We start from the raw sequence: 15302 nt of genomic DNA, 5'->3' as shown, positions 1-15302 counted from the left end.
GACGGGTGCATCGAGCGCAAGATCCAGGTAAATATGTCATATATGTCCCCACGAAATGTCTTGACCGGTTTCAACATGGAGTCACGACACCTCTTTGCGCAGTTTCTTCTCTCCAGTTCAGTGGCAGTACTTTTGCTTGTTGCCCGCGTAAGTGCAACTGCATCACCTCCACACTTATTGTTTGTTGTAGTCGACGACTTAGGCTGGAGTGATGTTGGATTTCACGGCTCAAAAATCCAAACTCCAAACATTGACAAGCTGGCTTCGGAAGGAGTCGTGCTCGACAACTATTACGTTCTTCCGATTTGTACTCCTACAAGAAGCGCTTTGATGTCAGGAAGGTATCCCATCCATACTGGTGAGTTAAACATTGAACTGATTTGCATCTGTGAACTATATGACTGGCCATATATAAATTTAAATGCGATGCAAGTGCAGTCTATACATTCAGTCACCATGATTCAGGGGCCACTATCACAGAAAACAGATCCTTCTTGCCTCTCAGGCCCTGTGAATGAATGAATGACAACTTTATTTAAGTCTCAGTCTTAACAGCTGAGCACGAGTGCTCTACTAATTGGGGAGACTACGCTGGAGAAATTTGAAACGCAACAGTCACCGGTATTTTGGATTTGTGTTTAAGGAAAAGTCGAGCAGGGAAACTGATCACATGATTATCGTGACGTTTTCGGAAAGCTCCGTTTTAAAAATGTTTTCCTTCCTATTAAAACGCAAAGCCGCCGTTTTCAAATTCCTCCGGATAGTGCAGATGGGACCTCACTTAGCCAAAAGAAAAGGGTATCTGCATGCATTCATGTATACAGAAGTACATTTTTATTGCGCTCTTTTCAGCCACAAAATATTATGCAATAGACCTTTTTACCGATGTCACGCAATATCAACAATTTTCCTTATTTTTAACCCGGAGTTTTAGTATAGATCTACTAGCGTTCTATCACTAATGCCATTCTCTGATTGGCTACGCTGCATAACAGTGTGCCCTTGTTAACAAAATAACGGCCACTTCTTGGTGTTTTCACAGTGTCTGTGAAGAGGATTTAGATAAAGTTTTGAACAACTAGTAGATTTATATGAAAACAATTAGATTGTTCACTCTCCATTTCTATGCATGATGGTTGACTTGGGCTGCACCCTTGTCAACTATCATGTGATAGAAATCTCGAGCTCATAATTTAATTGTTTATTAGTGGTGGTGCAGATTATGCAAATGATATCCAAATCATGTCCTTCCATCATCTGTAAACTTTTTGGAGTAATTCTGCTGACCAGTAGATAAAGCTCCTGAAATCACTGTATTAGTCAATATTGCAGGCACGTGTATCGTTTTACATTACTAGGTCTAGCTGCGATTCTTTAACTAGAAATGGAAACTTGTTTTGATTAATTTCTGGGTATAGTTCATTTTACATTTCTATTACAATTCTAATCTTAAATTCACAGGAAACTCTAAATAAGACCAAATGTTTTTGGTGAAGTTGCTGGAAGCTGCTATTGTAAATTTCTGCTCTAAAGTTTGAAGTTTAGTTAAGATTGACAAGAGGCAATCCTCTCCTACATATCCATGATACTACTACTGGAGGGTTGGGCTCCTGAAATTAAATTTAGGAAATCACAGTGAACAGTTTCGTTGTGGCCACTGTAGCATTTGTCAAAAAAGTCGCTAGTAAAGAACACTTTGGTATTGCAAGCCTCTAAAAGGCTCATGATTACGCCAGATTATAAGTTTCAACCACGGGCGTGAAAGCCACCATGAGAAAATCCTGCTCAGTCTTAGGACAAACTCACATAAGTCGTATTGGAAGATGAATCTTGCATAGTGGGAGCGAGGAGAACTAGATAGAACTTCAAGATCTGAAATGCAATCTGAGCATTAAAATTTTGCCCACAGACAAAAATTTTTTGGGCTTGTTCAAGCTGATACACTTTTACACTTGAATAGGCTGATGAGCTATCATATTGCTCAGTCACACAACAGCTCTCATGAAAAGCTTTATATGTCTATAGTATATTTAATCATCGCAACAGTTTGATTTTAAATCATTTGAATCAACAAAAAATCGACTGGCGCTACAATAATAATATTGTACCGTGAATTTAACTGGAAAAAGGTCAAATAGGACTCCTCTGTTCCCTGTGTACTAGCCACACTAATGTGAAAAGCTTTATAATTATGTCTATTTATAGTACATTTAATCACCGCAACACGATCACATGTGTACAGTTTGATTTTGAGGTCGTTTAAATCAACAAAAAATTAATTTGCACTACAATTGTATGGTAAATTTAACTGGAAAAAAGGTCAAATAGGACTCCTCTGTTCCCTATGCACTAGCCACACTAAATGTCGGCATCTGAGAACTTTGCAGTTTAAGAGGTAGTAGGGTATTGGGGGTATTGGGGTATAAGGCTATTAGGGTATACAGGTATTATGGTATTAGGGTATTTGGGTATCAGGTTATTAGGGTATTAGGATATTAGGGTATCAGGGTTTTAGGGTATTGGTTTATTAGCATATTACGGTGTTAGGAGATTAGAGTGCTAGGGTGTAAGGGTGTGAGGGTATTAGGGTTTTAGGGTCTCAAAGTATTAGGGTATTAGTATGTTTTGGTAATAGGGTATTAGCCAGGGTATTAGCCAGGGCATTAGGGTATAAGGGTATTACCATATTGGAGTATTGGGGTATTAGGGTATTAGGGTATAATAGTATTAGGATATTAGGATGTTGGGGTGTAATGGTATTAGGGCGTTATGGTGATAGGGTCTTAGGGTATTTAGGTGTTAGGGTGTTAGAGTATTAGGGTTTTAAGGTATTAGAGTGTTAGGGCATTAGGGTATTAGGATAATAGACTATTAGGGTATTACGGTATTGGGGTATTGAGGTATTGGAATATTAGAATATAAGAGTAATTCCCCACTACCCTAATACCCTAATACCCCAATACATCAATACACCAATAGCCCAATAACCAAAAATCCTAATAACCCAATACCCTAATACACTTATATTCTAATACCCTACCCTAAATATAATCCAATACCCCAGTACCCCAGTACCCTAACACCCTAATGCCCCAATAACCTGATACCCTAATACCATAAGACCCTAATACACTAATACCCTAAAACCTTAATACCCTAATGCCCTAATACCGTAATACCCTTATACCCAAATACCCTAATACCCTACTACCCTAATACCCTAATACCCAATACCCTAATACCCTGATACCCTAATGCCCTAATACTGTAAAACCCTTATACCCTAGTACCCTGATACCCTAGTGCTCTAATACCCTATTACCCTAATACCCCAATACCATAATATCCTAATGCCCTAATACTGTAATACCCTTATACCCTAATACCCTAATACCCCAATACCCTAATACCCTAATACCCTAATACCCCAATACCCTAATACCCTAATACCCTAATACCCCAATACCCTAATACCCTAAAACTGTAATACCCCTAAACCCTAATACCCTGATACCCCAATACCCTAATACCCTAAAACTGTAATACCCTTATACCCTAATACCCTAATACCCAAATACCCCAATACCCTAATACCCTAAAACTGTAATACCCCTAAACCCGAATACCCTGATACCCCAATACCCTAATACCCTAAAACTGTAATACCCTTATGCCCTAATACCCTAATACCCCAATATCCTAATATCCTAATACCCTACTACCCTACTACCCTAATACCCTAACACCCTAATACCCTAACACCCTAATACCCCAATACCGTAATACCCTTGTACCCTACTAACCTACTACCCTGATACCCTAATGCCCCAATACCCTAATACTCTAATACTCTGATACCCCAACATCCTAATACCCTAATACCGTTCTACCCTTCTACCCCAATACCCTAATACTCTTATACCCTAATACCTTATCACCCTAATACCCTAATGCCCTAATACTCTTATACCCTTATAACCTAATGCCCTAATACCCTAATACTGTAATGCCCCTATACCCTAATACCGTAATACCGTAATACCCTAATACCCTAGTACCCTAATACCCCAATACCGTAATACCCCAATACCATAATACCCTAATACCCTCATACCCTAATACTCTAATACCCTACCACATTAATACCCTAATGCCCTAATGCCCTAATACCCTAATACCCTAATATCCTAATACCCTAATAACCTAATGCCCTAATACCCTAATACCCTAATGCCCTAATACTATAATACCCTTATACCCTAATACCCTAATACCCAATATCCTAATACCCTAATACTCTAATACTCTTATACTCTAATACTCTTATGCCCTAATACCCTAATACCCCAATACTCCAATACCCTTATACCCTAACACGCTAATACCCTAATAGTCTACTACCCTAATAGCCTACTACCCCAACACCCTAATACTCTAATACCCTAACCCTACTACCATAATACCCTAATGTCCTAATACCCTAATACTCCAATACCCCAATATCCCAATACCCTAATACCCTAATACACCCTAATACCTTAATACCCTAATACCTTAATACCCTAATATCGTAATACCCTTATACCTTAATACCATAACACCCTAATACCCTAATACCTCGATACCCTAATACCCTAACCCTAATAATATTCTAACACCCTAACCTTGTATACGGCTGGTGAGCCTGAAATTTGAATTAACAAATCAGTATTAAGCAGGCGGGAAAAATTGTACTGACTAGATTCGATGTATGTTAACAGGAAAAGCATTGAAGTCAGGCAATTTTTCTCACCAGAGACAGCATTAAATGTTTACAAAAAAGAATATTTAATTCCAAAAACCATATCAGACTGTAAAAAGTGAAAATTAGGAATCATTTTGTGTCTCTAAGCTTCTAAGTTGATGACTGCCAATTTTTTTTGCATTTCTGACACAAGTATCTCACTATTTGACTATCGTCTGGAAAATTTTTGCGCAATGGTTGTTAAGAGACTATATGTCGGATATTATTTAGCTAATTCGCATATTTGCTAGCCAATTTGAGATAAGGATGAAGTACTTTGTATCTTTCCCCCTTGAAGCAAGGTTTCTTACATGTTACTATGGTTAGCACCCATGTTTCAAACTAGTTTGCCTGAGTTAGATTCCAGGATTCTTTTTTTCCATTTGTTTGTTTTTTTTTAGCCGCTGGTCTTTTTCTTTTCTTGTTCAACCCTTTTTTTGGTGAAGGACATCCACAAGTAGCCACATGTACTTAGTTCAAGCTTTAAACCAATAAGGAGATGGTTTTTGACATTACACGACCTTGCTGTTTCACATACTCAACCTCAAATTGCATCTGATGGTTTAGATGTTGTGCATTTGTAATTCATAATAAAAAAAGTTGATTTCTCTGAAGATCTTTTGCAGCTACCCTGCAAGCAGAGTCACTTCGATCTTATTTGCAACCTATTCGCTTTCAATCTAATGGTGCTAAGTCCCATAAAGCAGGCTACGCTTTTGACTTCAGGCGAAAAGAAAAATATGTTGGGCAAGGCGACGAGAAGTTTACAAGGTAGAGTGGCTTAATTGAGAATGAGTAAATCCACAGGAGCAATGCAGCTTATGTAGTGGATGTTTGCCAGTTCTTCTACTTCATGTAGTATGCGCCAAAAATTATTCGGTTTTTTTTTTTTAAAAAGACTGCTGTTATAACAAGTATAGCCAGAAGTCAATATGGTAATTCAGATAACCAGAATAACCCATTAGTCACACATGTCAATCATCATCCACTGGGAAATTGACAGGTTTGCTCATAGAGCACTTTGTAAAAAAACACCTCTTTAAATCAATTTACCACGCCAAATTTAGTAAATATGCAAAGTTTCATGAATTAGAATCTGTTGCAAACTCATGAAATCTATGCCAAGGAGCAATGCTTTGCAGCAGATCATTATGAAACATTGAATATTAACTAAATTTTGGCAAGGTAAATCGAGCGGGAAGGCTTTTTCTTTGAATAAAAAATTTGGAACAGCGCAACATTGCTTAAAAGGTACATTACACCTGAATTTTTTAATGCAAATAAATTAAGATATGCTAATTTAAGAGGGCAGCTATGGCAAAACTGATGAAACCTGTATGATAAGTTAACAGAATTGTCAAATCTACTGTCAGGGTTACATTAACTTTCAATAACAATTTATTTAAGTTCTGATTGCATAACCCTTTCTCTTAGCTACAAATCACTGTCAGTGATTTAAACTGTTCATGTACCTGTTCATTTAGGTTTGCAGCATCAGGTGCTGACTCCAGAAAGCCCTTATGGATTACCGCTCAACTTTACCATTTTACCCCAGAAACTCAAAGAATCAGGTACGTGTGTTTACATGTGAATTAAGTATAGCAAACTATAATGCATAGATGTCTGGATTTATGAATTTAAAACTTAATACTTGCTTACGCCTAGAATTTCTCCTGGGGCATAGGCAACCTACAGTAGTCCTCCAGACATATCTGTCCTGGGCTTTCCACTAAAGCTGACTCCAGATCAGGCCCCAATCTCCTGATGTTCCCAACGCCATGAGTTTGGTGGTTGTCTTCTTTTCTTCTTGCCCTGGGGATGTATTTATGAAAACAGTGTTAGGAAAATCTCGCCCTGCTCAAGCATTTTTTTTTTCTCCAATTTAGATGATGTTGTTCCAGAAAGTATCCATACCCCTCCCATGGAAGGGTTTTTTTTGTTTTATCCCCCACTCGCTGGAAATTTCAGTTTAGCTTCATACTTTTCTTTTCCAAAAGCACAACCTTTTTAGGGTGGAGGAGGAAAATTGAGTGATCTTGGTATCTGTGTCATTAGGTTTTTTAATTTGATGGGTGTACATTCATCAATTGTACTTGGAATAGTATGTCACCTACTACAGTGACTTATGTTTATTATTTTGTGAACCACTTGTAGGACTCTCATCAATGGCCAGTTCATTTTAAGCTAAATATTTTGTTTCATTTGGAAGGTTATGTAACTCATATGGTGGGTAAATGGCACTTGGGTTATACCAAATGGGACTACACTCCTACATATCGTGGGTTTGATACATTTTATGGCTATTACAATGGAGCAGAAGACCACTACACTCATAAGGTACTGAAGATATTAGACTTTCGAGACAACAAGGAACCAGTAAGAGATCTGGATGGGGAATTTGGTACATTTGCTTTTGCAAAGGTATTTAGAATACATAATTTTTGTGCTCCTCTATTAGTGGATTCATGTACTTTTATTTGTATCCTGTAACTGCAGTGCAAGAGCTTGGGACAGTTAATCAAGAGGTTCCCTGCAACAAATCCTGTTGTACTGTAAAGTCATTGTTCCACTTTTCAAACCCACCTACCCCATGGTCCCCCAAAATAAATATGTTAAAATATTGCTATGTGGTAGAATGGATAGAAATCAACAGTGCAATGTGGGTAGGGATAGGGAGGTTAAGCCGAGGAAGTGTCCGGAGACACCTGTCTCAAACCTCCACAAAAAGCACTTCAAATCACTAGAAGAACTCAAAGAAGATCGAGCCACGATTAAGCTGCAATTTTTCATGTGAACCTGCACTTGTGAGTATGACTGCTGATCAGGACAGTCTCCTAAGCGAATGGTTTGTAAACTTAACTAGAATAATGCTCCTAATGTTTAAAGAGCTCTGAACAAGTTTACAAGTGGGAGGTTGTGAGTTCAAATTCTGAGGTTTTGAACACAAACTACAGTAGTTCTTTTTGATTTCTTAGTTGTAACCTTGTTTGCAAGTTTTCTTTGCAACACACACTGCAGTTCCAAGCCTAAAATCCTGATAACTAAAATGCCAGCTTTTGTATACAGCAGGGTTTAGTGTTAAGCTGTGTTTTCATACTTTCCAAAACTTTCTATTTTACAAGCATTGTGCATTTTCTTAATTTCAGCGAGCAAAGGACATCATTAAGACACACAATGTAACAAAACCCTTGTTCTTGTATATGGCATTCCAAAATGTCCATGGACCTGACCAAGCGCCCCAAAAGTATACAGACAAATACAGTTTTATTGAGGATAAAACTCGTAGAACATATGCTGGTATGGTAGATATCATGGATGAAGCTGTCGGCAACATCACAGAGGCCATGAAGGATGCTGGGTATGATACCTATGGTACCAGTAACTTGTCTTGAGTGCTTTGTGATGTACAGCAGAAATGTAATGAAAGCACATACTTCTGGACCTCAAAAAGTGAAGAGGAAGCTAGATTGTTGACATCCCCAATAGCAAGGAGTAGTACACGTAACTTTGCAAATAAATATATGAAAGACCATATATTTGAACTGCAGAGAAAGATATGGACTTAGATGATCATTGCAGTTATATGCACAACTTAAACAGTTGTGAAATTAAAGCCTGAAAAAAAATCTCTTTCAGGCCTGAATTTTTTTCAGGCTTTAATTTCACAACTGTTTAAGTTGTGTTTATAACTGCGATGATCATCTACGTCTTCATATCTTTCTCTGCAGTTCAAATATATGATCTTTCATATATTCATTTGCAGTCTTTACCATCTACGGGTGTATGATGTGACCAGCTCCCTGCAGTTGGCATGATCGCTCAGTTGGTATAGCACTGCATCGGTTTTGCAGAGGTCATGGGTTCGTATCCCTTTCAGGCCTCAATGTTTTTTCAGGGTTAATTAACAGCGATGATCAATCATGTCTTCATGAGTAGTAACTTTACAAGTAACTATGCAATAGTAACTATGCAACTATAAATTATACAAGCATTTGACCATACATTTGAACAATTTCAAACTTGGTTTTGTGACATTGCAGGCTGTGGGAGGACACCTTGATGGTTTTGACAACTGATAATGGAGGAGTGCATCGTTATGGGGGATACAACTTTCCTCTCCGTGGAGAGAAGCATACGTTATGGGAGGGAGGGGCGAGAGGCATCAGTTTTGTTCATGGGAACATGCTTGGTAGAAGAGGAGTCAAATGCAAAGAACTCCTGCATGTTACAGACTGGTATCCAACATTGGTGAAACTTGTAGGTACAGTGCATGTTTTACTGTTTTTGAATGTGTTTTGTATTCAAAACAACAAGCAACTTGGGCATATCTCTATTTGGGTGAACAAGATTGACCTGCATAGAGGAGAACATGAAATTTTTTGCAGCTCAGTGGCATGACCAGTTGCCATTGCTATTAAATCTAGTCTTGACAAGGCTGCTACTACTAGTTTCAAAAATGTTAATACACTTGGTGCAAAAAAATGGCTTTACTTACGTAAATGGATCGCAAATACCAAATTCGTCGTAGAATAACAATTAGCCTCCCTCTCCTCGATTCAGTGTTGTTCATCTAAGTTCTGTACTTGATTTTGCATGCCTAGCAACATTGGAAAAGGGGAGGGGGGGAGGGGGTCGGAGAAAAACTACACGCTATAGTGGAGTGAAGATTTGTCTCTCATTAAGGCAGGATGTCTCATCTACTTTTACTACTGGTTGTAGCACTCATACAGTGATATTTTATAGTTGTTTTAACGAGAAATTAGCCTTTGTAGCGGACTTTGATTTACTTTAGGCAGAAATTGAATTCAGGTGCAGGCACACAGCATAAGAGAAAATGAAGCATGATTGAGGGGATGAGAAGGGAATGCGTGCAATGTAAATTTTGGTAGAAGAAAATTTTAAACTTTTTGCTCTAAAAGTGATCGTGGTCGCTTACGAGAGGTTCCAAATATAGTGATTGGGCTTGGAAATGTTTGGTATTTTGGAAGACTGGTCACTGAGAAGAGGTGGTCGCAACTGGAGGTTCGACTGTATAATCAAGACCAATGATTTAGTACTGCTTTTTTCTTCCAAGCAGGTGGCAGTCAAGATCAGGCGCTACCACCACTAGATGGCATGGATGTATGGAACACCATTTCCCACGGTGAGCCTTCACCGAGAAAGGAAATACTTCTCAATATTGACTTGAAGAACACAACCAAAAGTGACTATTTAAGCGTTTCCACTTATGATGGAATTGCTTTGAGAACAAGCAAAAGTGGCGTTTTAAGCTTTCCTGAATTTCAAGGAATTGCTCTGAGAATGGGTGACATGAAGCTTCTTATGAATGTACCTTATGATACCTGGTATAAACCTCCAGAACTTGGAGGAAAGTCAGGGAAGGAGCAAGGCATACCACAAGAAGAACATGGGCAGTTGGATTGGTTAGGAACTGCAACCAAGGTATAGTATGTAGTAGACTGTCGCAGTCCTATAGTTAATTTATGAGGTGATATTTTTCTGCATCCAGATAACTCTGAGTTTGCATATTACACAAGTGACTTTGTTTATTTAACGTGGGTCATCTATGGGATCAAAAAAATGCTTAAGGAAGGACTTCACATTGTTGGACAGACTAGTCCGTTAAGCAATTAGTGTGCCCATAAATTTTGCTATGGCTGGTGTTGTGGTGATCATAGAGTGGTTTTCAATTGAGGGTTTTAAAACCAAAACCAAACTAATTACTTACCGATTAATCTACTCAGCCAATTTCAAACCTGCAGTAATACCACAACCAAAACTGAAGTAATTGCCTGATTACTTTTCACACTCAATTGAAAATGGCTGTAACTTAGTAGTTTTTTATAAGGTCAAAATTACAACTTTGGAACATTCCCTCATATTAACATGTAAACTTACACGCACAAAACAATGATCAATCTCTGAAAAATGTTTTTCATGTTACCCATCTTCTTTTGGTCTTTACATTATTTATAAGGTACATTTATTCATCAGGTCAAGGGACGCTCTATGGGTGTTGCTTTGTACAATATCACTGCTGACCCAACAGAACGTGAAGACCTCAGCGAGAAGCTTCCAGAGGTGGTCAAGGCATTACAAGAAAGAGTGGAGTACTACATGAAGGGAGCAGTGCCGCCACTGAACACGCCACCTGATCCTAAGGCTCGTCTTAAAGCAAAATCGGAAGGTGTCTGGACTCCTTGGCAAGATTAAAGGACCTTTTGGTTAAGATGTATGTTAAAAAGTTTTGACGGTGTTCAACTTTTAGGTACTGTGATATCTGTAGTTTAGACTTTAACAGTAGCACTCCATTAATGCAGTCACCAGCGGGCCATGAAAATTTGACATTATTAATAGGGTGGCCGTATTAACAAGGTAGGGTCAAATGTCATGATCTATTTTTATTGACGCCGGGCTTAAATACATATTACAATTGCACTTTTAAACAACAGTTCTTTAATAAGCATTCAATATTTATGCAGATATGATGTTAAAAAACATTGAAACTTCAATTCGCCATTACATACATTTATAATAATATATAGTTTTAGCAAAGTCTAACAGTGGAGCTACTGATAAATACAAAAAGTCAGTCTAGCTTGAGGCTGCAATCCAATCAAAAACCAGAACCTGGGAAGCTGTCAACTTCAAAAACACGCGACCTCGATGAACTCTAACACATTTTTTGGAATAGAAATGATGTTAGCAGCCATAGACTCACCCTCTCTGAAGGCTCACTGAGGATAAAATGCCCTTGGTGGCTCATGGGCCTTTTACAAGTGTCACTGAGGCACTATGCCACAGAGGAGTCTTATTTGATCGTAATTCCAGCTAAATCCAGCTCTGTCAAGCAGTGGTCTAGGTTGTAGAATAAGTTGGATCATAGATGGCTGTGGGGTATCTTATAACTCGGCCTCAGATGATGAAATAAGTTGACTGCTAGAGCGGTTTTCAATTGAGTGTCGAAGGTAATCAGGCAATTACTTTGGTTTTGGTTTTACTACAGTTTGAGATTGGCTGAGTAGTTAGTAATTGTTAAGTTATTGTTTTGGTTTTACGCCGGACACTCAATTGAAAACCGCTCTAATACTGGATTAGAGTGGTTTTCATTTGAGTGTTGACAGTAATTCGCATTTGCTGTAGTTTTGCATTACCGCGTTAAGCGATTGGCTTAAAAAAACTCGCCCCACATTCTCAACCAATCACGTAAAACCAAAACCAATCGTGAGTGGTTAACACACGTTTTCCCGCGCTTTGCATCGCTTACGTGCATTTGCTTTGAGTTTTGATTAATTAACTGGAGCTTCTGTGTAGTTTGTAATTGGCCAGAGTAATTCTTTTGGTTTTGGTTTTACGATACTCAGTCGAAAACAGCTCAGCTCTAGATGCTAATCAAACGTCCATTCCTCTTGTGAGTGTTAGGCGGCAGTCTGCATTTGGCGCTGACCGCATTTTTTCTTCTCATAGAAAAGTTGTGAGGAATTATTACGTCTAGATTGTTGGTAAAATCCTAGCTCATGAAGTCTAAGAACTAAAACGGTTCTATCCCTCACAAGTTTTCACCCAAGAACGACCTTTGAACATGATCATGCATATTTTAGATAACGTCCTACAAAAAGGCATTTCATAGACGGTTGAAAAGCTGTTTTCTTGTCTTTCGTTTTAGCTCCAGAAGAGTTTTAACAAAAAGAACAAGCATCATATCTGGTTTAGGAAAAGTAAGGAAACTAGCCAATGAAATTCACCTCTATTCAAACACAAATGATCAATCATGTCTTCATATCTTTCTCCCGCCGTTCAAATATATGATCTTTTATATGTTCACTTGTATTTTTATCATCTACGGGTATATTACGAACGAACTCACAACGTGACCAGCTCCCATTTGGCTTGATAGCTGAGTTGGTAGAGCATTGCACCGGTATGGCAGAGGTCATGGGTTCGAATGCCGTTCAAGCCTGAATTTTTTCAGGCTTAAATTGTACAACTGCTTAAGTTGTGTATATAACTGCGATGATCAATCATGTCTTCATATGTATTCAGACAGTTCAACACTTTGTCATAATCAGTCTCCTTGTGGCTTTCAGCTATTTTTTTCAGCTATTTCTTTATACAAGTTATAAAAGGGTAAGAAAGTCACAAATTGATGCCAGATGGGGACTTGTAGAAAAGTTGAATTAATGCAGCCGTTTGTTAAAGAACAAAAAAATGAATATTTTTAGAGAGAACCGTTGTTGGAAATCCTTGATGAAAAAAAAAAACATCAGACTTAACTTACCTCAAAGAGAACGTTGTTCATTAAGTGTTGTAGTTGGTGTTATTTTAATTGGAATGGTTATCTTCATTTGGGCTTAGTGTAATGACCAGGTGAATTGCTAAAATGTAGTTTTACCTGGCAATTTTTCTTGGAATAATTTATTGTTATTCAGTGTGTTTTGTTCTTAAAGTAAAGTTTTATTTTCTTCGATGTAAAAACACAGCAAACCTTTATTCTTTAGTGAAGAGTACAAATGGACAATTTTAGCTTGTACTAAATATCTCCTAGTAACACTCTGATTAAAACCCAAAGGTGTTAATCGCTGAAAACCGTTCAGAAGTTGGTTTCTTCAAAAGAACTTTGTAACACGTACGTTAGAACCTATGTGAATTGATTTCTGTAATTGATTAATGGATTAATTGATTAATGGATTTAAGGCGTAACCAGTAGGGCCGCCTTTCTTCTTCAATAAGTAAGCGGGAGTTGTTGTTCGATAACGGTTGCACAACAATCTTTGTTTTAGTTTTTCTATACATTGCTGTAACGTATATTTTAATTCAATTCTGTAAAAACCATTTTTGTGATTTTTATATTGCTCTCGTTGTTTTGTTTTGGTCAGACTCTCGTGGAATCATAAAGAAAATGTAAAATGAAAAAGATTTCGACTCTGGTATTCGGTCGAAGGAAAATATGGTAGTGACTCTCCTGCGCAAGCATGGTGCGGCTTAGCGTGCACTGCGCAAGTCCTTACGTAAGCCTAGATGTCAGTTTGATGCTTGATTGACAGTTTTGACCAGCTCAACATAAAAGAGCAAGAGCAGAAAATTAGGTTCGGAAGTCTAAGCCGTTAAGAGGTGTAAGAGCTTTAAGAGAGAACGTTACTTGCCACACCAGCTACCTGACCATCAAGCACCGCACTCCTTGTTTCAAGCTCTTCGCCGACCGCAATAGCGCCTGTCAACAGCGCATAGCAACAACGCATAGCAACAAGGCAAGGAATGCATTTCGTTTCAGTTTTTGAATTTAAACTTACATCAGTAAGAATTGAATCAGACAAAGGCCTTTGCATTCAGAAGTAGGCTCTAAGAGCTCTTTGATTAACCCCTAAAAGGTACGACGAGTACCCCTGTCCATTTTGTGCGTGAGTCCTCCACCCGGGGCAGCGATCTTGTGAATTCAACATGCCGTCCAAGGATTTTTGTGCGCTGTTACTTCTTAACAGTTTAATGGCTGTGCTTCTGCCTGTCGTGAATGGAGCCGCTTCACCTCCACACATACTTTTTGTTGTGGTTGATGATCTTGACTGGAGCGATATTGGATTTCACGGCTCAAAAATCCAAACTCCAAACATTGCCATGTTGGCTTCGGAAGGAGTCGTGCTCGACAACTATTATACGTTCTTCCGATTTGTACTCCTACGAGAAGTGCTTTGATGACAGGAAGGTATGCCATCCACACTTTCTTAGAGGCAAGCAATATTATTAATTAGGCACACTTATGTCTTAGGGCACTAGAAATCCTCTTCGTGTTGCTCTATACAACATCACCGCTGACCCCAAAAAAACAAAAAGACCTCAGTGAGAAGCTTCCAGAGGTGGTGAAGGCGTTACAAGAAAGAGTGCAGTACTGCACGAAGGGAGCAGTGCCGCCGCTGTACAAGCCACCTGACCATAACGCTATTCTTAAAGCAAAGTCAGAAGATGTCTGGACTCCCAAGAGGAGATAATACGTTACCCTAACGTATTATCTCAGGTAGCTCGAACTTCACAGTGAAGAACTCAACTGACTTCGCCTCCACCATCGCCAGTGAAGAGATCCAGGACCACGAGATCATGGTGTCCTTCGACGTAGAGTCACTGTTTACCAACGTACCGATCGAGGGCGCCGTACAAGCCGCGCTAGAAAAAATGGAGAACGACGCAGGCCTGACTGACCGCACGACACTTACACCAGTTCAAATCGCGGACCTCTTGAATTTCGTATTAAGATCTACGTACTTCCAGCACAACGGATCGATTTACGAACAACGAGACGGCACAGCCATGGGGAGCCCTGTATCCGCGGTTATTGCCAATCTCTACATGGAGATATTTGAAGAACAAGCAATAGAGTCCGCACCTTGCAAGCCCAAGATCTGCAAACGCTACGTAGATGATACTTTCACCATCCTGGATCGGGATAGAGTTGATGTCTTCCTACAACACTTGAACAGTCAACAACCATCAATCCGTTTCACCATGGAGATCGAGAACAACAACAAGA

At 38.9% G+C, this 15302-nt stretch overlaps 1 protein-coding gene across 2 annotated transcripts; it reads left to right on the top strand.

The window, feature by feature from the left end:
- Positions 1-27: 27 nt before the first annotated feature.
- Positions 28-13630, top strand: LOC110066681 (arylsulfatase B-like). 2 transcript variants are annotated; one of them, XM_020773918.2, is made up of 7 exons: positions 28-358; positions 6268-6354; positions 6993-7204; positions 7930-8141; positions 8824-9044; positions 9861-10225; positions 10778-13630. In XM_020773918.2, exons 1-7 carry the CDS (start codon positions 34-36, stop codon positions 10994-10996), a joined length of 1641 nt encoding a protein of 546 aa, XP_020629577.2. In that variant the 5' UTR covers positions 28-33; the 3' UTR covers positions 10997-13630. The 2 variants fall into 2 exon arrangements, with proteins under 2 accessions (XP_020629577.2, XP_020629576.2); XM_020773917.2 differs by having other exon boundaries at positions 9858-10225.
- Positions 13631-15302: the final 1672 nt, after the last annotated feature.

Source organism: Orbicella faveolata, unplaced genomic scaffold (assembly GCF_042242905.1).
Source record: "Orbicella faveolata isolate gen_17 unplaced genomic scaffold, um_ofav_v1 contig_26, whole genome shotgun sequence".
Lineage (NCBI taxonomy): Eukaryota > Metazoa > Cnidaria > Anthozoa > Scleractinia > Merulinidae > Orbicella > Orbicella faveolata.
The sequence above is the reverse complement of the archived record's forward strand: the minus strand, read 5'-3'. Positions and strand labels throughout refer to the sequence as shown.